This window comes from Megalobrama amblycephala, linkage group LG5 (genome assembly GCF_018812025.1).
Source record: "Megalobrama amblycephala isolate DHTTF-2021 linkage group LG5, ASM1881202v1, whole genome shotgun sequence".
NCBI lineage: Eukaryota > Metazoa > Chordata > Actinopteri > Cypriniformes > Xenocyprididae > Megalobrama > Megalobrama amblycephala.
Window position 1 is genome coordinate 25000340 of NC_063048.1, and position 25246 is coordinate 25025585.

The window sequence follows — 25246 nt, forward strand, 5'->3', positions numbered from 1 at the left end:
AGATCTATAATTGGACGTAATCTTCCATCTTTCTTCGGAACTATAAAATACCGTCTGTAGAACCCGGTGTTTCTCTCTGGGGGAACAATATCTATGGCCCCCTTTGCCAGTAGAGTCTGAACCTCCTCCTCCATCACTTGTGCCCGCTCAGGGTTCACTACTGTTTTCAAAATTCTGTTGAACCTGGGTGGCGAGACCCAAACTGAAGTCTGTAGCCCTTGCTAATGGTGTGAGTGACCCAGCTTGACACATTGGCTTTTCTACAGGCCTCTCTATTGAGAGGAGAAGAGTTTTTAGAGGAAATGCTTCTCAGTCTGGACAATCAGCCTTCTCAAAGGCTGATCGTGCATGCTCCGCTCCCATGCAGTAAACACAAAATTCATGTGCATCTCCCTCCGTAATGAAACACTGGCAGGGACTGCCTTCACTTGCCATTTCTAACAATCTTTTTATGATATATATAGTTTTTCTAGGGGGCAAACAACACCAAATAAGATGGGCAGAGACACAGAACGCTTGCTGAAGATTAGAAAGCTTAAACAGCTGTGTTTGACAGCTCTTTTATAGCTTCCGTGTTCCGCTGGCATACGTCATGGGATGACGTTGCACCAATCACGATTAGACTTGTTGTACACGTCTTCAGGAGCACTTACGCTGAAGGGATCCCCAAAGTGTTGCCATGGCGATGCAGCGCAAGTTCCCTCAAAAGGGAACTAAAAATATTTATCAAATTAACAATTCAGCAATAAGGATTTAATCCAGTAAAAAAAAAAAATTGTAAAACTGCAATAAATGCACAGCTGTCTGGAGTCTCTCAAAACTTTTATATGTTATAACCTCAGAAAACTTTACTACATTTTGCAAAATTTTAAATATTCATTATCTGAAGAAACAATTAGGAGCTCATCTGATTTCAGATATTAATCTGAATGATAAAGTGATCAGATTATCGCACTATCAGGAGCTCATTGTGTTGTGATTCAGTGTTCAGATCATGTAATCTTACGTTCCTGAGGGCAGAAAACTGGAAACCCACTATATATGTATTTGTTTATTTATTATTTATTTATTTAATATTTCATCTCTTCCAGATTTTCTGGCTGTAATCTCTCAGATCAGCATTATAAAATTGTGTCTTCAGCTCTACAATCCTCAAACTCTGTCCTGAGAGAGCTGGATCTGAGTAACAATGACCTAAAGGACTCTGATGTCAACTTCATTTCTGATGGTCTGAAGAGTCCAAACTGTCAGCTGCAGATCCTGAGGTATTTAAGAACATATAATGGATAAAGTACAGTCACACAGTCACAGTGTTAATGTGTGTCTGTAGCTGATTTGACAGTTGATGTGTTTGATCTGTTCTCTTTCAGTCTTGCTGGCTGTAATCTCTCAGACCAGCATTGTGAAATTGTGTCTTCAGCTCTACAATCCTCAAACTCTGTCCTGACAGAGCTGGATCTGAGTAACAATGACCTACAGGACTCTGGTCTCAACTTAATTTCTGATGGACTGAAGAGTCCAAACTGTCAGCTGCAGATACTGAGGTATTTAAGAACATATAATGCATAAAGTACAGTCAGATGGTCACAGTGTTAATGTATGTCTGTAGATGATCTGGGCGTGTGTCAGCAAATTGGGCAAAATTTAGCAATTTAGCAAAAACAAACTGCTAGATGGAACAAAACACTCCCACTCACAAAAGGAAGTAAACCACTCTACTGAAGATAGCCGCCTTAAAGGTCACTAATTGAAAGTGGGCAGGGCTTCAGTGACATCAACAGTCTCATAGGGATTTTCAACATGGTCCGCCTGTGTGTGTTTGTAAATGATCTGACTGTGTGTCTGTAGATGATCTGACTGTTGTGTGTCTGTAGATCATCTGACTGTTATGTGTCTGTAGATCATCTGACTGTTGTGTGTCTATAGATCATCTGACTGTGTGTGTCTGTAGATCATCTGACTGTGTGTGTCTGTAGATGATCTAACTGTGTGTGTCTGTAGATGATCTGACTGTGTGTCTGTAGGTTGTCTGGCTGTATGGTGACAGAGGAAGGCTGTGGTTATGTGTCTTCAGCTCTGAGTTCAAACCCCTTACACCTGAGAGAGCTGGATCTGAGTTACAATCACCCAGGTCAATCAGGAGTGCAGCTGCTCAACCACAAACTGGAGGATCCAAACTATAAACTGCAGATACTCAAGTATGTCAAATAGTGATCGACCGATGTATCTGTTTACCGATATTTTTCCCAATATTTAAGCATTTTTCCATAATCGGGTATCGGTTTTGTAATATCGGATTCGCCGATTTACGGCGCCATCTTGTGGCCGTTTTGAGATTTCCGCCATTGCAGCCCGGGCGTCTGAGGAGATCAGTCAACAACAACTCAGTGCACAGGTAAAGTATATGTTCTACTTGGTTTGCTTTAATTAATTAACTTTATTTAACATAACAGACATGCACAAATGAGATCTGAGACATAAATTCCTGATATAGTTAATTTATGCAGCTTGTTTCTAAACAATTGAGATGAACTCATTGAGTCACGTAGTGTAATTCGTCATGTCCTGCCCCAATAAAGACGTAACTTTACATGAATTAAATAAAACAGACATGAATGAGTGCATGTTGAAAATAAAAGCGCTGAATTTAATTCTCTATCTGTTGTATTTGCTCACCATTAGTCTAGAAGAAAAAGTTTATTCATATTGCTTAGCAACTGACGGATGATCAGGAGGCTTAAGCACGGCCACTGAATGAAACTTTTGACAAGATTATCTTGTTTAAACACTCTAGATTATATTATCATTTACTACATAGCAATTATTTCGCTAATACACATATAAATATAGCCTACCGCTTTGTGGAAATTAATTATTTATTATCTCCATGCGCAATCGCGGTTGAGTAAGTTATAGTCAAACAGCACTTTGTCAGTTGGCATTTCATGATTTAACGTTAGATTAAATTTAGATCATAAAATGCCAACTGACAAGTGCTGTTTAACTTTATATAGTCTCGGAAAAAAAAGTTTGTTCATATTGCTCAGCACCTGAATGGGTTGATGATCAGGAAGCCTCAAGCACGGCCACTGCATGAAATTTTTGACAAGATTATCTCGTTTAAACACCCTAGATTATATAATCATTTGATTTACTACATAACCATTATTTAGTTAATACAAATCTAAATAAATGCAGCTCTGTGGAAATTATTTATTATCTCCACATGCGATCGTGGTTGAGTAGCCCAATTTATAGTTTTGTGTAAATGCATAGATTAGTTACAGCACTTTGTCAGAAAGCATTTCATGATCTATTAAGTTACACTACTAAATAGCTATGCACTTCTAAATAGCCCCCCGCCCCCACCAATATGTTATAATCATTTTTGTGCTTTATTTTTTTTACCTCAAAGCTTTTATTTTAAAACAAAGACACTTAGTAACTGCACTTTAATTTTTTGGACTCAGACCCCTCTATTTATTTGTGTATAAATATAAAGGTTTTTTTTGTATGCAAGGAGGGAGTGATTGTTATAAACAAAATGGTTTGTTCAGCTCATTTGTGTTGTAATAATTGTCAAAAACAGAAGTATAACAGTAAATAAATATCGGTTCTGCATATCGGTTATCAGGTACATAAACATGCAAATAATCGGTATCGGTTATAAAAAATCAATATCGGTCGATCACTAATGTCAAACACTAATAATGACAAACTGAACGTATGTGTGAAATGATGCAGATCTACGTTAATGTGTGTTTGTGTGTTTATAGTGTGGACCATGGAAGAGAGGTCATGATGACAGCAGGACTACAAAAGTGTAGGTCTACACACACACACACACACACTTTCACTCCATCATGTCATCAGGTGTTTCACAAATTCTGGAGATTCTGTGGAATATGTGCTGTTGGAGGTGTCTGAATGTGTGGGACATGAGAATATTGTTCCTGCGTCCTGAATAAACAAAGCGGTGGTGTTTTTTCTCAAGGATGAACAACTAGATGTAAAATTAGTGACAAGTATTTGAAAGATGTGCTGTCATTTAGGCAAGAACAATTTATGTTTTAAACTCACAGACTTTTAATGTTAATTCTTAATTCCTACTGAAAGTGTAAGGAAAGACTTGACTTGTAAAGGAGGTGAATTTTGAGAATCAGCGAATGGTTGAAGGTAGGGCTGTAATGATTCCTTGTTTAAATTCAAATACTCAATTATTTAAAAAAATCCTCAATTTCAATTTGCCTGTGTTGAGTAACCAGTAAAATACAGGAAGTGGCGCTTTCCACAGAATCCATGAAACGCATTATTAGACGGTGTTCTAAGGCAGCATGATATTAAACCCATTTAAAGGTCCCCTAGAACATGTTTTTAAAAGATGTAATATAAGTCTAAAGTGTCTCCTGAATGTGTCTGTGAAGTTTCAAATCAAAATACCCCATAGTTTTTTTTTTTTTATTAATTTTTTTAACTGCCTATTTTGGGGCATCGTTAACAATGCACTGATTTACACTCGACCCCGCCCCCTGCCAATCGCGTCTTCCCTGCCACACGAGCTCTGGACTATATTACAGCGCATTTACAAAGTTCACACAGCTAATATAACCCTCAAATGGATCTTTACAAGATGTTCATCATGCATGCTGTATGCATGCTTCGAATTATGTGAGTAAAGTATATATTTTGGATGTTAACGTTTGATTCTCTATGAGTTTGAGGCAGTGCTCTGTGGCTAACGGCTAATGCTACACTGTTGGAGAGATTTATAAAGAATGAAGTTGTGTTTATGCATTATACAGACTGCAAGTGTTTAAAAATGAAAATAGTGACGGCTCTTGTCTCCGTGAATACAGTAAGAAACGATGGTAACTTTAACCAACAGTAGCCTACATTAGCAACATGCTAACAAAACATTTAGAAAGACAATTTACAAATATCACTAAAAATATCCTGTTATCATGAATCATGTCAGTTATTATTGCTCCATCTGCCCTTTTTTGCTATTGTCCTCGCTTCCTTACCTAGTCTGTTGATTCTGCTGTGCACATCCAGAAGTTCTGCCCTTTCTAATGGCTTGAATATGAGCTGGCAATGGCATATGCAAATATGGGGGGCGGAGCCCCCGACTGTTATGTAACAGTCGGTGTTATGTTGAGATTCGCCTGTTCTTCGGAGGTCGTTTAAACGAATGAGATTTATATAAGAAGGAGGAAACAATGGAGTTTGAGACTCACTGTATGTCTTTTCCATGTACTGAACTGCAATTATGATGAGTAAGGCTGGGAACAATTTAAGCTAAAACGGCTTGCCATAAACACGTGACTTCATCCACTTCTTTCAAAATACACAGATGGATGTAAGTGTCCGGTGATTTGGGAGAACAGGGTAAACTTTATAGTTGCTTGCCTTACTCACAGTATGTAATATGTATCTGATAAGAATATAATGCGTTGTCTAATTATAATGGACAGGATTATTATTGCAGCTTCCATAGACATCAGTGTATATTTTACAAACTCTAAGGGCCGGTTTCACAGTCAGGGCTTAGGCTAAGCCAGGATTAAGCCTTATTTCAATTAGGGTATTTAAGTAGTTTTTATAAACATACCCTAGAAAAAAACATTACTGGTGTGCATCTTGAGACAAAACAATGGCAGTGACATATTTTAAGATATGTCAGTGCAAGTTTATTTCAGTTGAAACAGCTCAAACAAGCATTTTAGTCTAGGACTAGCTTAAGCCTTGACTGTGAAACCGGGGGTAAATGTATTGTCACTTGTACTTATGTGTATTTAAATATCTGAAACATTGAATTACTCGAGTAATCGTTAAGAATAATCGAACGATTACTGGATTACCAAAATAATAGTTAGCTACAGCCCTAGTTGAAGGAGATGCTGAAGTGCAGATCTCTGAATTAAATGATGTTGTGGGGATGGAAGGCCAGAGAAGCAGGGATTGTGTAGTGACAGAATCTGGAAGCACTGAAGATGAAGAGAAAAACAGAGAAAAACTACTAAAATTAGGTGAGCATGAAATGAATGAGGATGAGGATGGTGTTTATCTGATGTTTCAGATCTGTCAGAAATTTCCCAGGTTGTGATCAGGTTTACTCTTTAGATGAGATCAATTATTTTTTGGATGAGACTTTAGGAAAGGTTGCTGACGTGAGGAATTTCTTTCCAGATGTAAAGAGATTTTAGTTTTCAGTTCTACTTTTGTAACACTCAGCCTATATAGGGCAGTTTACACAACGTCAACTGGTTCTTTAACCCTTTCTTTTAAACGTGTTTGAATAAAATTCTCCACAAAATAAACAGAATAAATGTCAACCCAAAGTGTATTATACAAGAAACAGCAATATACCAAAACACCAACAATATATATATATATATATATATATATATATATATATATATATATATAAATAAAAATGTATGTATGTGTGTTGGAATAGTGCGTTTCAGTCCAATGTAAAGTGTGTGTGTATGCGTGTGTGTGTGTGTTGAATCGGCCTCACCGGAAAGGCTTTTAGTCCGGGATTACGATGTACAGTGTCCTGTTCAGAATCCCAACAGTGAAATTAATCCAATGGATGTTATTTCCACAACGGGATAACCATTCACAGACGATGACAAACAAGTAGTGTAGAGCGATCGATCGCTTAATCCACAAAGCAATGAATGAGAGCGTCCTCTCCCGAACACCGGTAAACCGGCTTCTTTTATCGGATGTGACAATCAGCTGTCCACAAGGGTGTAACTTTGGTTTGAGAAGTGGGGGGGACACAAAATGTTTTCGATTTGTGAGACTCAATTTCCACTGTTAAACTGTTTTTTCCCCCAAACTAACAGCTGTACCTGAAAATGTAAAATAAATTACTTGTTGCACAGGATGTTTGTCGGAGACAAAGAAAAAGCAAAAAGCTTTTATGAATAATGTGTGTTGAACTATTTTGTAATATGAATTGCAGATAGATAGCAGCAAAATTAATATGTAATTATATGAAAACGTTGATCATTATTATAATTACTGTCTTTCGTGCATTAACAACCACCATTGTTGTTAATGAACAAATTAAAATATTTACATTCCTGGTGCTAATTTTCTGTGTAGCACAAATACCTAAAGTAGATCATGTTTATGCCTCCAACAATATAATACCAGTGAGGGGGTAACAATTTTTAAGCATTACTTCTGTAATCCAAAAGGATGGGAAAATTGATAACACAAAAGATACACTACTTATTTGGTACACAGGGTGCAAGATTTTCACACAATCTCACAAACATAAATATTTAACAAACATTTAACTTTAATATTGTAACACGTGGTCACTGGCAAACAGACAAAGAAGATGAAGGGTTATTCCAATACAAAGTTTAATGACAAAAATTCAGGAACAGGTATAACAACACACATGAAAAATACAAGATTGGATATGTAATGAAGGTTCTTTGTGTAATGGGAAGGAAGAGGACAGGGATCGGCTTTGGGCTGCTGACAGTCTTTATTCTCACCAGAGAAAAATATCAAACACATAAACAAAAAGACGGTGCAACGCACACTCAATAATTCCACATCCAAGGACGGGCTTCACTCCACGACACGAGCACAGCTCACTCAGTCTGACTGTCAGCAGTCCCTCTCTCTCTCCCACGCTCCTGCTTCTCCTGGCGTTTTATCCTGTCTCCACGCCAATTACTGGAACGAGAAACAGGTGTTCGTGATTTACATTCAACCCGTTCAATCACCGCACATCCCCAGACACTCCCTCCTGCTGCAGACCCCGCTAAACCACGCCCCCCTCGCCACAGGATACTAAACTGAAAACGAGCAGGAACTGATATACACAGAGTAGAAGATAAACTAATGAAGAACATGGTGTCAATGGTGACTGACGACTGACGAGTGGCAGGAACTTAGAACAAAGTAACATGACGAATGAAAACCAAAACAAACAGAACTTGACGGTGATAGTGTGAAAAATATGAAAAACATTTTTCATTGTTGTCCATCTATCCATTCTTTCCATGTATCCTAACTATCCACCCTTCTATACTGTCCTGTATCCTCTTCTCACATGAAAGAGCCAAACACATGCTTCCTGTACTCATTCGCCAGGATAAACTCCTGGCAAATATTTTCCTTGCTGACTTTATCCAGAATTTCTTTGTGAATGTGACAGACTGCTACATTGTTAATGCGAATCTGCAACATTGAGCTTCTCAGCCAGGTCTTCAACCTCCTCAGAGCACTGAAGCTCCTCTCTGCTTCAGCAGAGGCAGTAGGAACAACCATAAGAAGTCATACAAGTGCTTCTACTTGGATGAAAAGGCCACGGACTTCAGGTAACTGATTCCTCAGAATAGTTGCGGCCTCTGAAGTGGTTGTGTATTGGAGCTTAAACATGTTCAGCTGCACCTTCAGGGACCTTTGGTTTAATTCAGGATACTGCTCCACCACAGCAGTGTCCATCTCCCCAGTTAGGAGGGCTTCCTCCAGCTTCGCCAGTGTTTTCAGACCACCCTGATCAAACCTCTCCTTCAGCTGGATGTCCACAGTATCCAGCACCTTGAAGAAGTCAGCTCTGTAGTGTTCTTCTGGGGTTGTAGGTGTGTGTGCAGTAGTGACATTGCCAATGAAGCGGTTTGGTGGACGGCGGATGTGGGGCATGATTATCGGCTGAATATTTAGCTTGGTAATCATCTCTGTTGCGTGACTGTATATCTCCTGGAACTTCTCCTCTGTTCTCTTTGCTCTCAGGGTGGTCCTCACACAATCTGCTGCAGAGAGCATACCAGACACTGTTTCTGTCCGCTTTTGCAGTGTGCAATTAAGGCACTCCAACTCCTAGATTACTTCAGTGGCCATCATGAGTCCTAAAACTGTGGTACCTCTTCCAAATCTCTCCAGCAGCCCTCTTGCTGTCACACCAGTGTTTGATGCATCTGTTTGGGCCATGTCCTCTAAGCTGAGTAGCACAGACTCATACTGACGTAGCACAGACCAGATTGCTGAAGTCCTGGTGGTCCATCTTGTTTGACACAAGGGTTGCAGGTTGATAACTGTCCCTGATGCTACAGTTGCAATGTTCACAAATTTTGTTTTGTATTTGCCTGACAATTTGTACAGACAGCCAAGCTTGTGGACCTAATCCAGGGCATCAGATGTCAGTGATGATGCTGTACAAGCAGCCTGGGTGACCAGATTTGCACAGTGGGCGCCACAGTGTACATACAAAGCCAGTGGCTGCATTTCCCTTATCCTGGCCTGTGCTCCCTTTATGTTGCCTGACATGTTTGTGTTACAGGTGTTGGTAGAGAGATGAGGCAGATACAGATTTCCACAAATATAGAGACTTCTTTAATAAACACAGGGCAGGAACACCGAACATACACATTAACACAACAGAGAACGGACAGGGAGTGAAAGGAGTGAGTGCAATATAAAGGGAGTGCTGACAATAGAGTCCAGGTGCAGGTGATGAATGATGATGAGGAGCTGACGAGGGAAGTGAGTGCAGGTGTGGAGAACAGGAGGATCATGGGATATGGAGTCCAGGGAAACAAGGGATCTGTAACAGTACCTCCCCCTCCCGGTAGGCGCGTCCTCGCAGGGGGGTGGGCGCCCTGGAGACCTCAAGCCGGAGCAGGGGGATGAGCAGACTGGAGTGGAGGTCTCCAGGGCGGGTTCAAAAGCCATGGCGGGTCAGGAGCCGAAGGCAGCCATGGCGGGTCAGGAGCCGAAGGCGGCCATGGCGGGTCAGGAGCCGAAGGCGGCCATGGCGGGTCAGGAGCCGAAGGCGGCCATGGCGGGTCAGGAGCCGAAGGCGGCCATGGTGGGTCAGGGGCCGTAGGCAGCCATGGCGGGTCAGGGGCCGTAGCCGAATTGCCGCTGAGCCCAGGTGGCGCTGAAGGACTGGCGGGTGATGGCGGAACTCTAGGCTCCGCCGACCGAAGCGCAGCCGGGGCTCCAGAAGGCCGCAGTTGAAGACGGATGACAGACAACAAAGCGAACACCGGGGGGAGTGAGGAGGCCAACTGGAACCGAGGGACGGAGCGGAGACGGAGGAGTGCAATCCAGAGGGGAGGGCAGGCTGACGAGGGACTGATGGCCTGATGTGCAACGGTGGAGGAGAGGGAGGTTGGAGCCGGGGTGAAGGTAATCGCCCAGAGGTCCGAGGTGGAGATCTGGGCGAGGGGGCTTGAGGTGGAGGTGCAGTGTGGACACAAGTGGGAGGAGGCGGGAGAGGGAGGCAGGGAGGGAACACAGTCTTTGGAGGAGAGGAGAAAAACAGTTTGAAGTTTGTGGCTGGCTCGGCGGCGGCGGCTGGAGCTGAGGGCTTGGCGGCGGCGGCGGCTGGAGCTGAGGGCTCGGCGGCGGCGGCTGGAGCTGAGGGCTCGGCGGCTGAGACTGGAGATACGGGCTCGGCGGCGGAGACTGGAGATATTGGCGTTGCTTGCCCGGCGGAGACTGGCGCTGCTTGCTCGGCGGAGGCTGGCGCTGCTTGCTCGGCGGAGACTGGAGAAACTTGCTCGGCGGAGACTGGAGAAACTTGCTTGGCGGAGACTCGAGATAATAGCTCGACGGAGACTGGAGATACGGGCTCGGCGGCTGAGACTGGAGATACGGGCTCGGCGGCGGAGACTGGAGATATTGGCGTTGCTTGCCCGGCGGAGACTGGCGCTGCTTGCTCAGCGGAGGCTGGCGCTGCTTGCTCGGCGGAGACTGGAGAAACTTGCTCGGCGGAGACTGGAGAAACTTGCTCGGCAGAGACTGGAGATAATAGCTCGACGGAGACTGGAGATAGTAGCTCGACGGAGACTGGAGATAGTAGCTCGGCGGCTGGGGCTGAGGGCCAGTCCATTCCCTCAAATACAATTAGAATTCCCGTAGGGACGGGAGCGGGCTCGGCGGAGACTGGAGAGAGCTCAGCGGGCTCTGGAGAGACTGGAGCGGGCTCTGGAGAGATTGGAGCGGGCTCTGGAGAGACTGGAGCGGGCTCTGGAGAGACTGGAGCGGGCTCTGGAGAGACTGGAGCGGCTTGCTTCCTCCTCCTCCGCTTTCGGGACCCAGTGGAGGAGTGTGGGTCCAGTGTGGGACAGGCAGGGAGTTCACTGGAGGGGTATGCGGAGGAAGACGGAGGTTGACTAACTGGCCTGGCCAACCGTGTTTCTAGCTGGACTGGAGACAAACACTCATCCTGAACCTTATCAACTAGGAATTTGGAGCCATTTAACCACAAAATTAAATTGATAGTTTCGCTTAAGGAGAAACGATAATCAGGTTCATCAAAACGGATAGTGTTGTCATCCAGTCCATCCAGAAACAGGGCGATCAACTGAGCGTCGGGCCAGTTAGTCAAATAAGCGAGCTCAACGAACTCCTCCACATACCTCTCCAGTGAAAGTCCAAACTGCAGAAGCCCGATGAGGCGATCGCCAGCAGACATAAGAGTGGGAGGCGTTGGAGGAGTTGGAGCCAGGAAGCTGGGGAAAGTCTCCATTTTCTTGAGGAAATCCAGCGGTTTAAAGGTCCGTTCTTCTGTTACAGGTGTTGGTAGAGAGATGAGGCAGATACGGATTTCCACAAATATAGAGACTTCTTTAACACTCTGAGGTCTGAAAACGCGCCGGCGCGTTTTGCAGGTTTTTTTTCACATTGCAGCAAAACAGACTTAAAATACTCCGTCATTTTTTGTCATAGAGACATAAGTAATATATCAATTGAAACTATAGAATATCTTCTTTTATTTGTATACACTCAGAGTAAAAACACAATGTTGTGCTTTTTGTAAAATAAAGAAAACTAACATGATGCGTGATTTCTCCTCTCCCTCTGAACGAAGTCCAATCTGATAGTTCTCAGAAAATGAACTGTAACTTAGTGAATACTAATCACAGAAAAGTTAAACTTGTGTCTAAAAAAACGTTAAGATGTCAGGTTTTAAATCATTTAAGTCAAATCGAAAACAAACCTTCTGTGTTTATGTAATCTGTATGAAAAGAGAGCCATGTCAGAAGTCCGTGATTCAGCTCATTATCTGCTAATGCGGCCACGCCCACGGAGGCAGCGCTATTCAGACGCAAATTCAGAGGCAATACATGCATTCATCGTCTCAATCGTGTATTTATTGTCTTGAAAAGTGTTTATCTGGATGTAAAAGTCATGGTTAGGGAGCTCTAGAAGACATGCAGTTAGTTCCTGTTTTCTTTTCTTCTACAGATGAATTTTAGATGAGTTTTTGTTTCTTTAGCGCCCTCCGGCTGCAGTATGAATTGGAAACTCCATTCATGGAATAGCCTCTTCTTCTTTTAGATGAATTTGTGGACTAAAAATGCACAGAGAGCGCCCTCCGACTTCAAGGATGAATTGAAAACACCAGCGCTCATAGTAATGACAATGAATATTAAATAAATATAACTTCTCTGTGTAGAAAATTGACATAAGCATATGAGAATCCAATATTTCTCCAAATGTGCATGCTTTTAAACTAAAAGCCTATATTCAGACTCTTTGCATCACAGAAATACATTATATTTTAAAGTATAATATAAAACCATTACTTTATATTGTAATAATATTTTTCTGTATGTTTCATATATCATGATGAGCTTGAGACATCACAGAAGGTTTTTTTCACAGCCTACCTGACTGAAATGCCTCATTAATATGCAAGTCATTTCAGCTCATTACTATCCAATTCTTTTGTCTTCTCAGGTGAGAATGGCCCATTATTCAGTGGTGATTCACGCCTCCATGGATACTGTGTTTCTTGGCAAAAAGTGTCTTACAAAAACTAAATCAATATATTGTTTTATATGAAGGAGTAGGCAGCATAATTTTTACATAATTTTGAAGCAAAAACTCTAGTCTACAACCTCCAATACCCAAAAGTCTTGTGAACACAGATTTAATATACTTATTTTGGCCTTATTTCAGTGACTTAAGTTTTTTGTTTTTTCAGTAACCACGCATAAACATTATTCCTTCAAAAACACAAACATGTACATACATGTTCCTCACATATTATTGTAGCCTAGTTTGTGCTGAATACAGTGTAATGACACTTTTGTCATTTATATGTTTATGAACAACTGAAAAAAGCACAAATGTCAGAGCATGTCAAAACTTCTCCAGGCCCCAAATCAGCCTCAGACTCCAGAGGATTAATAAACACAGGGCAGGAACACCAAACATACACATTAACACAACAGAGAACGGACAGGGAGTGAAAGGAGTGAGTGCAATATAAAGGGAGTGCTGGCAATAGAGTCCAGGTGCAGGTGATGAGTGATGATGAGGAGCTGACGAGGGAAGTGAGTGCAGGTGTGGAGAAAAGGAGGATCATGGGATATGGAGTCCAGGGAAACAAGGGATCTGTAACAGTTTGCTGCTCCATCATACGTTTGTCCACGTAGACCAGACAGTGGAAGATTCAAGCGCAATAACACATCTGTGGCAACTTTTGCTAGGTTTTCCCCAGTTGTGCTTGAGACTTCGTAAAACCACAAGAAGACCTCCTGGGGGACCAAATCATGGTCTACATACCAGACACATATGGCTTCCTGTTCAGTTCCTTCAATGTCCTGTGTTCCATCAATAATAATGGAATATTGGAGGAGTGGCAACATGTGAATTGATCTAATGATTTCCCAAATTATGCTGTTTGCAAATAGATTTAAAATTTCATTCTGAATTTTGGGGGATGTGTAATCATGTTTTCTTGTTGACAGCCATTTCTCTAAGCCAGGGTCATCTTCACACCTTACTTTCAGTAACTGGTTTAAGTTACCCTCTTCAGCTGCATGGCCCCTAAGGGCAGCTCCCTGCCGTGCCAAGAACTGTACAGAGCCCGCAATTTTCCGAAGATAACTGGACATCCACTGGATTCGTTTTTTGGCAGTGGGTAGTGATGGCAACTTTGTGTGCATTACTTTGGATGTGCTCTGCAAATTTTTGAGTTGCCTTTTTCCAGTTTCGAAAACCAGTTTTGATAAATGTTGGGTCTGCATTTTTGGCCAAATTAGATTTTTCATGCCCAAAAGCTTGAGCGCAGAAAAAACATAGTATTCCATTGACTCCTGGACTGTAGTGGAGCCAAGGAAATTTACGGTACCACTTTTCTTGGAACCGTAGTGTTTTGTTGGTAAGCTGCTGCACTACAATGAGCTTTGGGTCAACGTGGTTAGGTTCACCTTCCTGCCTGCCTGCCTGCACTTCTTCGCTTGCACCTGTCCCCTCAGGTCTCTCCTATGAAATATGAAAATGTGCTAGCCTGTTTCTGACATGTGACCTAATTAGATGAGTAAAGTTCGTAGACAAACTTTAAGTTGGCTTGATAAAGGCTAGTCAGAAAGTTTCAAGTTTAAAAGCTTTAAGGTTTTCAATAGTTTAAGTTTTAGTTTAGTAGTTTTTAAAGCTAGCAATGTGGTTTCTGTCAGACTCAGATGGAGACAGAAGTAAAAGTCAGATGGTAGTTTATTAACAGAGACCCGAACACAAGTAACAACAGATGGTATGATGACTTTCGATGCAAGCACAAATGCACTGCCAATTGGAATGACCGCTGGCCGCTGAGGAATGACTTTGGAATGTCTTTGCAGGATTGTACAGAGAACACGGAGAACAGGACATCGGAGACAACAGGAAACACAGGTGAGTAGTAGGTAAGGAGTCCAGGCATGTATGACAAGACAATGAACTGCGTGAAACTGAGAGTCTACATAGTGTTCGTTAATGAGGTGCAGGTGTTTGTGATCAGTATTCAGGGGAGAGTGAACAGAGTTGGTCCTCTTTGGGCATCCGCATGCCACTTGTGTCTCCGAACTGCCTGCTGGAGATGGATATGGGGTGAGTCCCACACTCTCTCGCTCTGCTGGAACCAGTGGTTGACAGCTGGAACCTCAGAGGGCTCACCCGACCGGGGGAAGAGAGGAGGTTGGTAGCCCAGGATGCACTGGAATGGGGTGAGCCCTGTGGTGGATTGTTGAAGGGAATTCTGGGCATATTCAGCCCAGGGGAGGAACTGGCTCCAGCTGTCCTGGTTCCAGTGGCAGTATAACCACAGGTATCTCCCGATTTCCTGGATCTTCTGCTCAGTCTGGCCGTTGGTCTGCGGATGGTATCCAGTGGATAGGCTGACGGACACTCCGAGGAGCTGGAAAAAGGCCTTCTAGACTCTGGAGATGAACTGTGGGCCCCGATCCGAGACGATGTCTTCGGGGATGCCAAAGTGATGGAACACGTTGTGGAAGAGAGCTTTGGTAGCTTCCAGAGCTGTGGGAAGACCCTTGAGGGGAATTAGCTTGACAGCTTTTGAGAATCAATCTACTACGACGAACACACAGGTGAAGTTGTTGGATGCAGGTAGGTCTGTCATGAAGTCGATTCTGATGTGGCTCCATGGACCATGAGGTATAGGTAGAAGAAGCAGCTTGCCTTCCGGTAGCCTCCTAGGAGTGTCAGCAACGGTGCAGACTGAGCATCCTTTGATGTATCGGGAGACATCCTGGGTCATGGACGGCCACCAGTAGTGTTGACACAAGAGCGAGAGGGTACGTAAACTGCCTGGGTGTCCAGAGTCCGGAGTGAGCTAAGTCCATGCGGGGCTGACGCTGAGCGGGTGGAACGTAGAGGAGCCCCTCAGGACCTACCGGTGGAGCGGGTTCAGAGACGTGGGCTTGGGTTATCTGCTGGTTAATGTCCCACTGAATGGGACTGACAAGCATGGCTGGAGGGAGAATCGGTTCAGAGTCAGGATTTTCTGGCTCGGGGTGATATAACCTTGAGAAGGCATCGGCTTTGCGGTTCTTGGATCCAGGATGGTAGGAAACTTTAAAGTCAAACCTCGTGAAGAAAAGGGCCCCGCGAGCTTGACAAGGATTCAGTCTTTTGGCTTCTCGAAGGTACTCCATACTCCATACTCACAAACGGATGGTTTGCTCCCTCCAGCCAGTGTCTCCACTCTTCCAAGGCCAACTTGATAGCAAGGAGCTTCTTGGAGAAAAAGGCACATGAATGGAGTCGTGGGGGATCACCCTGCCGCTGTGACAACACCGCCCCGACCCCGGTGGAAGAGGCGTCCACCTCGACGACAAACAGGATCTCAGGATTCGGGTGGACGAGGATCGGGGCAGTGATGAAAGCTTCTTGTATGTGTTGAAAGGCTTCTTTGGCAGATGGATGGCCAAGGAATCATTGCAGTTCCTTGATGGTTGAGGGAAGTGGCCAGTTGTGGATGGTTTCCACCTTCCTCTGGTCCATCTTGATCCCGTGCTGGTCAATGATATATCCAAGGAACTGGACCGAGGTGGTGTGGAACTCGCACTTCTCCAGCTTGAGGTATAGGTGGTGTTGACGTAGCTTCTCCAGGACCTGGGAGACGTGGTGGCGATGTTCGGCCAGGTTCCTGGAATATATCAGGATATCGTCAAAGTAGACGATCACAAACCTTTGGAGGTACTCCCGGAACACCTCATTCATGTAGTTTTGAAAGACGGAGGGAGAGTTGGACAGGCCATACGGCATGACCTGGTATTCATAGTGTCCAGATGGTGTAGTTAAGTCTTCCACTCATCCCCCCGTCATATATGAATGAGGTTGTACGCACTCCGCAGGTCCAGTTTGGAGAAGACGTAGCTGTTCCAGAATTTCAGTTTTCAGATCTGTCTCAGGACTCTCAATGGATGTGGAAAGAACAGGAAAAACTTCGTAATCGTAGTAAGAGGAGACTTGGATCTTCGCAGGAGGTTTCATGATAGAAGATGAACAGTGAAACATTCATTACTCCACTTGAGGATCTCACCAGTGTTCCATTGTACGTGAAGTTGGTGTTGATTTAACCAGGGGCATCCCAGGATGATGTCAGCGGTGGATTCTTCCAGCACCATGAACGTGATGTCCTCTGTGGAGCATCAATGTGGGGGAGAAATGACTGATGCGACCACGTCCCAGCGGTTTTCCCTGAATGGTCTGTATCTGAAGATTCTGCTGACATCGTTTATGGCGTACATTCAGTTTCTGGAGAATTTCGTTGCTGATGAAATTCTCTGCTGACCCAGACTCCAGGAGGGCTTGCGCTGAAACACAGGTATGAGCATTAAGGATATGAACTGTAGTTCTAGTAAGAGGAGCAGTATGAGGTGGTAATTGGATGATCTTCTGCCCCAAAGTACAGGCACAGGTGTTGTTGCATCCTTCTCTGACGCTCCGCTCAGGTAAGCCGGTATGAGTCCACTTGCATTTGTTCAGGTGCTGGAAGAGCGACAGATGGTGTGGTGGGCAGAGGATTGACGGTGGGTAAAGAAACTGAACACGCAGAACGTTGAGCCACTTGGATGGTTTTCTGAATCAGGTTCTCCAATCCTACAGAGTCGCCGTACACAACCATTAACTGCTTCACATGAGGATGAAGTCCCTGACAGAAAGCTGTAATCAATGCCGTCTCATTCCAGCCACTAGCAGCTGCTAGTGTACAAAAATGGAGCGCATACATACTCTCAGTTTCTTTCCCCTGGCGGAGACTGAAGAGTTGGTCATGTACGAATAGATCAGCAGTATTCTGTCTGAAGACTTCCCTGAAGTGACTGAAGAAATCGTTAATGGTGACAGTAACTGGAGTGTTAGACTCCCAGAGAGGTTGTGTAAAGCTCGTCCGGAGAGCAAGGAGATGATGAACGCCACCCTGGCTCTCTCGGTGGTGAAGAGATGGGCTTGCGCTTCCAAGTAAACGAGCATTGTAGGAGGAACCCACTGCAATCTTCCGCTGCACCGGAGAATGTCGCTGGCCGAGCCATGGGACTGACAGATGCAGCGGTGGTCGGTTGGTGAAGGAGACCTTTATGGATGGCGTGCACGATGGTGTCAGTGACTGCAGGTGTTGTGCTCGAAGTTGGAGGTGGGAGAGAGGATCGTACAGCGTCAACCAGGTTGGTAAACGGATCCGGTGTACGATCCTCGCCTGTGTTCGTGGCGCTCTGCATATTGTGGTCTGGTCTTCTGTCAGACTCAGAGAAGTAAAAGTCAGATGGTAGTTTATTAACAGAGACACGAACACAGGTAACAACAGATGGTATGATGACTTTCGATGCAAGCACAAACATACTGACACTTAGCTGAGGAATGACTTTGGAATGTCTTTGCAGGATCGTACGGAGAACAGGACATCGTAGACAACAGGAAACACAGGTGAGTAGCAGGTAAGGAGTCCAGGTATGTATGACGAGACCAGACAATGAACTGCATGAAACTGAGAGTCTATATAGTGTCCGTTAACCCTCTGGAGTCTGAGGCTGATTTGGGGCCTGGAAAAGTTTTGACATGCCCTGACATTTGTGCTTTTTTCAGTTGTTCATAAACATATTAATGACACAAGTGTCATTACACTGTATTCAGCACAAACTAGGCTACCATAATATGTGAGGAACATGTATGTACATGTTTGTGTTTTTGAAGGAATAACGTTTATGCGTGGTTATTGAAAAAACAAAAAACTTAAGTCACTGAAATAAGGCCAATAAAAGTATATTAAATCTGTGTTCACAAGACTTCTGGGTATTGGAGGTTGTAGACTAGAGTTTTTGCTTCAAAATTATGTAAAAATTATGCTGAGTACTCTTTCATTTATAACAATATATTGATTTAGTTTTTGTAAGACACTTTTTGCCAAGAGAAACAGTATGCGTGGAGGCGTGAATCTCCATGAATAATGGGTCATTCTCACCTGAGAAGATAAAAGAATCGCATAGTAATGACCTGAAAAGACTTGCATATTAATGAGGCATTTCAGTCAGGTAGGCTGTGAAAAAAAACTTCTGTGATGTCTCAAGCTCATCATGGTATATGAAACATACAGAAAAATATTATTACAATATAAAATAATGGTTTTATATTATACTTTAAAATATAATGTATTTCTGTGATGCAAAGAGTCTGATTATAGGCTTTTAGTTTAAAAACATGCACATTTGGACAAATATTGGATTCTCATATGTTTATGACAATTTTCTATACAGAGGAGTTATTTTTATTCATTTTTTATATTTATTCATTGTTATCTCTATGAGCGCTGGTGTTTGCAATTCATACTGCAGCCGGAGGGCGCTCTCTGTGCATTTTTAGTCCACAAATTCAAAGAAGAAGAGGATATTCCATGAATGGTGTTTTACAATTCATACTGCAGCCGGAGGGCGCTAAAGAAACAAAAACGCTAAAATTCATCAATTGAAGAAAACAAACAGGAACTAACTGCATGTCTTCCAGAGATCGCTAACCATGGCTTTTACATCCAGATAAACACTTTTCAAGGCAATAAATACACGATTGAGTCGATGTATGCATGTGTTGCCTCTGAATTTGCCTCTGAATAGCGCTGGCTCCGTGGGCGTGGCCGCATTAGTGGGTAATGAGCTGAATCACGGACTTCTGACATGGCTCTCTTTTCATACAGATTACATAAACACAGAATGTTTGTTTTCGATTTGACTTACACGATTTAAAACCTGACATTTCAACGTTTCTTTAGGCATAAGTGTAATTTTTTTGTCAGTAGTATTCACTAAGTTGCAGTTCATTTTCTGAGAACTATCAGATTGGACTTCGTTCAGAGGGAGACGAGAGATCACGCATCATGTTAGTTTTCTTTATTTTACAAAAAGTACAACATTTTGTTTTTACTCTGAGTGTATACAAATAAAAGGAGATATTCTATAGTTTCAATTGATGTATTACTTATGTCTCTATGACAAAAAATGACAAAGTATTTTACGTCTGTTTTGCTGCAATGTGAAAAAAACCCCGCAAAACGCGCCGGCGCGTTTTCAGACCTCAGAGTGTTAATGAGGTGCAGGTGTTCCTGATCAGTATTCAGGGGAGAGTGAACTAGTGGGCAGGGTGTGGAGATCTGGTGACGATGCTTGTGTGTTGGTAGGTGTTGGCTGTGTATCCGTGACAGTTGCTAAGGTGCTCAGGGTAGCTTTTATGGTGTTTTATGTGAGTGAGTGAGTGAGCACCACTAATAATACATTTAAATAGTAATTCAGTAAATTGGCTTTTTCAAGCCAACTTAATTTCAATAAATGACCTGACCCTGTACAAAGCACATACCTGCAACTCTGAGCTGCTTCTCCCTGTCTCACCCTCCCTGTCTTGAAGCCTCCTAACCTCGTCAGTCCTCTGATATGAAAGCATGACACAAATAAATATAAACAAAAGTTCATCACAAATGAAACTATATGGAAACAGTCAAGGGTAGTGCTCAGGGTAGTTGCTATGGTGTTTTATGTGTGTGTGTGTGTGTGTGTGTGTGTGTGTGTGTGTGTGAGAGTGTGTGTGAGAGTGAGTGTGTGTGAGAGTGAGTGTGTGTGCGAGTGGGTGTGTGAGTATGTGTGCGAGTGAGTGTGTGAGAGTGAGTGTGTGAGTGAGAGTGAGTGTGTGTAAGAGTGAGTGTGTGAGTATGTGAGTGTGTGTGTGAGTATGTGTGCGAGTGCGTGTGTGAGAGTGAGTGTGTAAGAGTGAGTGAGCGAGTGTGTGAGTATGTGAGTGAATGTGTGAGAGTGAGTGAGTGAGCACCACTAATAATACATTTAAATAGTAATTCAGTAAGTTGACTTTTTCAACTCTGAGCTGCTTCTCCCTGTCTCACCCTCCCTGTCTTGAAGCCTCCTAACCTCATCTGTCCTCTGATATGAAAGCATGACACAAATAAATATAAACAAAAGTTCATCACAACTGAAACTATATGGAAACAGTCAAGGGTAGTGCTCAGGGTAATTGTTATGGTGTTTTATGTGAGTGAATGAGTGAGTGAGTGAGTGTGTGTGTGTGTGTGTGTGTGTGTGTGTGTGTGTGGGTATGTGAGTGAGCGTGCGAGTGAGTGTGTGAGTATGTGTGCGAGTGCGTGTGTGAGCACCACTAATAATACATTTAAATAGTAATTCAGTAAATTGGCTTTTTCAAGCCAACTTAATTTAAATAAATGACCTGACCCTGTACACAGCACATACCTGCAACTCTGAGCTGCTTCTCGCTGTCTCAACTTCCCTGTCTTGAAGCCTCCTAACCTCGTCAGTCCTCTGATATGAAAGCATGACACAAATAAATATAAACAAAAGTTCATCACAAATGAAACTATATGGAAACAGTCCACAAAAAAAAAAAATAAATAAATAAATAATATATATATATATATATATATATATATATATATATCAGGGCCTGTTTCCCACCACACAAGTGAGCAAGTAAATAATATGAAACCATACCCATGTGATGATGTGACCATGTTAACAAAATATTCTAAACACACACTTCGGGTCCTGCAAGAACATTTTAAATGTTTCCCACAGGATTTTGTGAGACTTGGAAAGCAAACATGGAAAACATGGAAAATTCAGTATTTAAAGTATGCCATAGGGCTGGGATCTAAAAAAATCTGTATAAATAAACTAAATAAAAACAAAAGAACAGACTAATTATTAGGCTATTTTGATTACCCTACAACAGTCACTTTACACAGTTACTGCTATCATACAAATACACTTAGTTGTAGGTTCGAAATTCTACATATGGCATAATTATGTCCGCCAACAAAAACAAATTTTCATCAACAAATATTTTTAGCATAATGTATTTTACTCAGATTGAACTCCGTCTGTTTGACGCGCATGCGCGCGGCGGCGCTCGTTCATGGAAGTTTGTGCTTGCTGAAGGCTCATCCACGCCTGACTGCAAAATTGAAATATTTTCTAGACTTTCTAACATTTAAAGATGGAGAATATGTCTGTGAAATGTAAATTATGCACTGAGGAAATTATTGGATGTCACTTCAGCTTAAAAAAATATTAATAGAGGTATGTTTGTTTCCACCAATTGCTACACAAGTTAAGGTTATGTATAATGAATGTAAGTCTATGGCAGCACTCGGGGCAAGAGGCGGTACTCCACAGAACGTGACTCAACACTGATTGGACTATATCCAGAGGCAGAACGAACAGTCTAGAGCAGTGAGTGACAGCTAGCCATAACTCTGAGGTTGAATGTGATTGAAAAAATCCGTCCCTTTCTCATTTTAGTAGTGCGTCGCCCTATGAAGAAACCGCCCCTGCCCCATTATGCGGTGGTTTTGGCTATTTGTCTCATGTAGCGCACTGTCTGCGTCTGAGTAACCAACTATGTTCATGAAAACGCTGTTTTGTACTCCTTTATTGGCTGTGTACAGTCAACTGAATGCGCTCAGTTCTTTGCCGCTCACTGCGCCGAGAGAAGCGATTCTGCGGCGGGAAGTCAGACCTAGCGCTCGCGGGCAGTACCGGCGACATCATCCAACTTATAATAGGGTTTATTCAAAAAAGTAGCTAGATTTGTCTCTATGTACCTTTCATGAAAAAATGCGCTAAAGGGATCTGAAATCAAATTCGCTCCCTTGTGTGTGAGACGCTGGAGCTGATGGCAGGGGGCAGTGGCTATCTGTGGGTGGCGGCCCGCCACAAATAAATCAATGTGTGGAAACACTGATTTAATTTGATAATATTTAAACTGTATTCACTACTTATCATGTACACTTCTTCTCTTTTATCACCAACAAATCAAAATCACCTGGCACTTCATATAGGCCTACTAACCTACCTGTAACAATGTGCTGCTACTGCTTCTCCCTGTCTCACCCTCCCTGTCCAGAAGCAGCTCCACCTCATCTGTCCTCTGAAAACGAGTTATGAATGATCATATTGAGCCTAACATCCAGAGCAGCCAGAGTCTGATTGTCATACATTATTGACACAAAAAGTTGCGGTTTAGAGTTTTCATGGTTTTCGTTTAATTTTCGTTTTCATTGTACACAGACTGTTCTACATGAAATATTTAGCTAACGGTCTGAAGTTACCTAGCAATAGTGTATATTAATGTTACCTCAGTCAATGTTAGGCTAACATCAAACATATGATTATCCTGACCTGAGCTAATTTACTGAATCAACCAACTCACATCTCCTTTCTTTTTTTTCATCCATGATGACAAAGTCATCTGTTGCTGCGTCTGACTGTGTTTCATCGCTGGCTGACTGACTGACTGTGCCGTAACCGCGATACCTGCTCATTAGTACTTTCAGTCAAAGTGTGCACGTGAGACGCGACGTTCCTGGACGCGGACGCGCGCATTGACGCAGGCAGGCTCTCTGTCCTGCTCCTCCGTGGCGATGATGGCGTGCGGTTAAAAAATCATAACAAACGAATTTGAAAGTGGGGGGGACACAAAGGGGATTTTAAAAAGTGGGGGGGACATGTCCCCCCTGTCCCCAGTGGAAATTACGCCCCTGGCTGTCCAACCCCATGACGTCATGGGGATTCCCTGGATCTTCCCGACAGAAGTCTCGCGTGAGTACAACGGGAACACAAACACATTTCCGGGCAATATAACACAGGAAAACATATATACAACAGCTGTACTTAAATTATTAATTAGAATAATTAACAGCAGTATAAATATTCCCCTATCGGTCTTTGTCAGACACGTGATTTTGTTGTGTGTGACGTCACCGCGGCGCCATATTTGTGGTATCCCTGCTGACTGTGAGAATGAAAGAGATTACGCGAGTTGAGATAACAAGCAAATAACTCGCAAAAATGAAGAAGCACAAGAAAAAATTTTAAATGTCATATCGCGATAAACTCACCAAAGATGCCAGGGACTGTTATTTGGAGAAATTTTCATCCATTCATAACATAGATCTGTACGAACTGACTGCAGTAAGTTGGAGTGCTGCTGACCCCGCATTGCCACCTAAATCATCATACTTAAATATTGTTAACTATCTTGTTTATGGTATAAACGCATATACTTGTGAACAATTTATAAACTATAAATATCTTGAAACCCACAGACATTTCACTAATGGCTGGGTGCAGGATTTATTTATATTCTGAAGGAAGGACTGCGATAACGCAGTAGTAAACGATGATGATGATGATGTCGTGTTAACTGTATATCATAAGTGCCTGATTAAGGATGGTTTAGTGTTGTGATCAGGAAGAATTTTGAACTAATACTACCCCTTTTTTCATGCATTTTTTTCTTTATTGCATTAAGTACATAAACCAATGTATAACACAATAAACATTGTTCCAATAAACAAGGCATCATCAGAGATGTATGTTGAATTTAATAATGTATTTTATTATAGTACATTCTGATATAGTAAACCTTTTAGAGCCAAAATAATTTGTAAATTATTGTCCTCCATCTACCTCTGTGTTGTCTGGGTCAATGACATTATGGGTCTTTTTTTTTTTTTTTTGTCCAAAGGCCTTAATAATAATAAAAACAAAGACATGTCGTGCAAGTTAAATATCTGGTTTACAGATTGTGTATATTAGTAATTATCATGTTAATACTATAAGTGCATATACCTGTGAAATCTTAAAATAAATCTACAAATCACCATGAAAAATTTAATTATACATGCTTTATTGTTCATGCAAGACTGGATAAAGCCAGGGTTCGAAATGAGGGGGGTCTGGGGGGGTCCCGGACCCTCCATAAGTCATTAGGGACCCCCCATAAGAATTTATTTTTGGATTTTGGGGGGTCCCTGACAAATATATTTTAACATTAAAAATGATTGTGAAAATTATAGGTTTTAGTGACGTTTTGTATTTATAACAGTAATTAATTTATTTCCTAGCGCGAGGCAGCAATCAGGGCAGCTATTAGCCGAGTGAGTTCCTATACAGCATCACAGATTGTTGTTGTGGTGCTCCCGCAGACACGTACTAGATAAACGCGGCAAAACGAGACATCACAAAGAGTGAAATCCTGTATGAAAATCCTGTAAGGGCTTTGATTGTGTTTATATCTCCATAATGACCAATCAGAGGTGTTCAGATGAGTCATTGCTAAAATGCCGGTGTTTTCTTCACTCGCTTGCTGACTGAACTAAGTGTGTACAAATCGGTAAGATATTAATTTTCACAGTATAAACAGCTTCAGTGATTTTTTTTTTCTTCTCTATTTTGCCAACGAACTAAAATCGAAACCGCGATATGGCTTTGTGCCTTTATAAAACAGCAAAATACAGAGATTAAGTATATTTCTGTCTGCGCTGCAAGTGCGCACATTTGCTCACGCGATCAGCTGGTGATCTGGAGATTAAAATAAAAGCTCAAAGATTTATCTTAGAAATTAGTACAAAAGTCTTATAATTTCTAATAAAAAGTGTAATTTATTTAGAGAGCATTTTTTACAA

At 42.4% G+C, this 25246-nt stretch overlaps 1 protein-coding gene across 2 annotated transcripts in view; it reads left to right on the forward strand.

The window, feature by feature from the left end:
* Positions 1-25246, forward strand: part of LOC125268879 (NACHT, LRR and PYD domains-containing protein 3-like) — a 60833-nt gene that overhangs the window by 10243 nt on the left and 25344 nt on the right. Inside the window, exons 4-7 of one of the 2 annotated variants that reach the window (XM_048191478.1) lie at positions 1092-1265; positions 1371-1544; positions 2025-2198; positions 3777-3823. In XM_048191478.1, the coding sequence (XP_048047435.1) occupies positions 1092-1265; positions 1371-1544; positions 2025-2198; positions 3777-3823 (569 nt within the window). The remainder of the gene's footprint in view (positions 1-1091; positions 1266-1370; positions 1545-2024; positions 2199-3776; positions 3824-25246) is intronic. The other variant, XM_048191479.1, reaches the window with a different exon arrangement.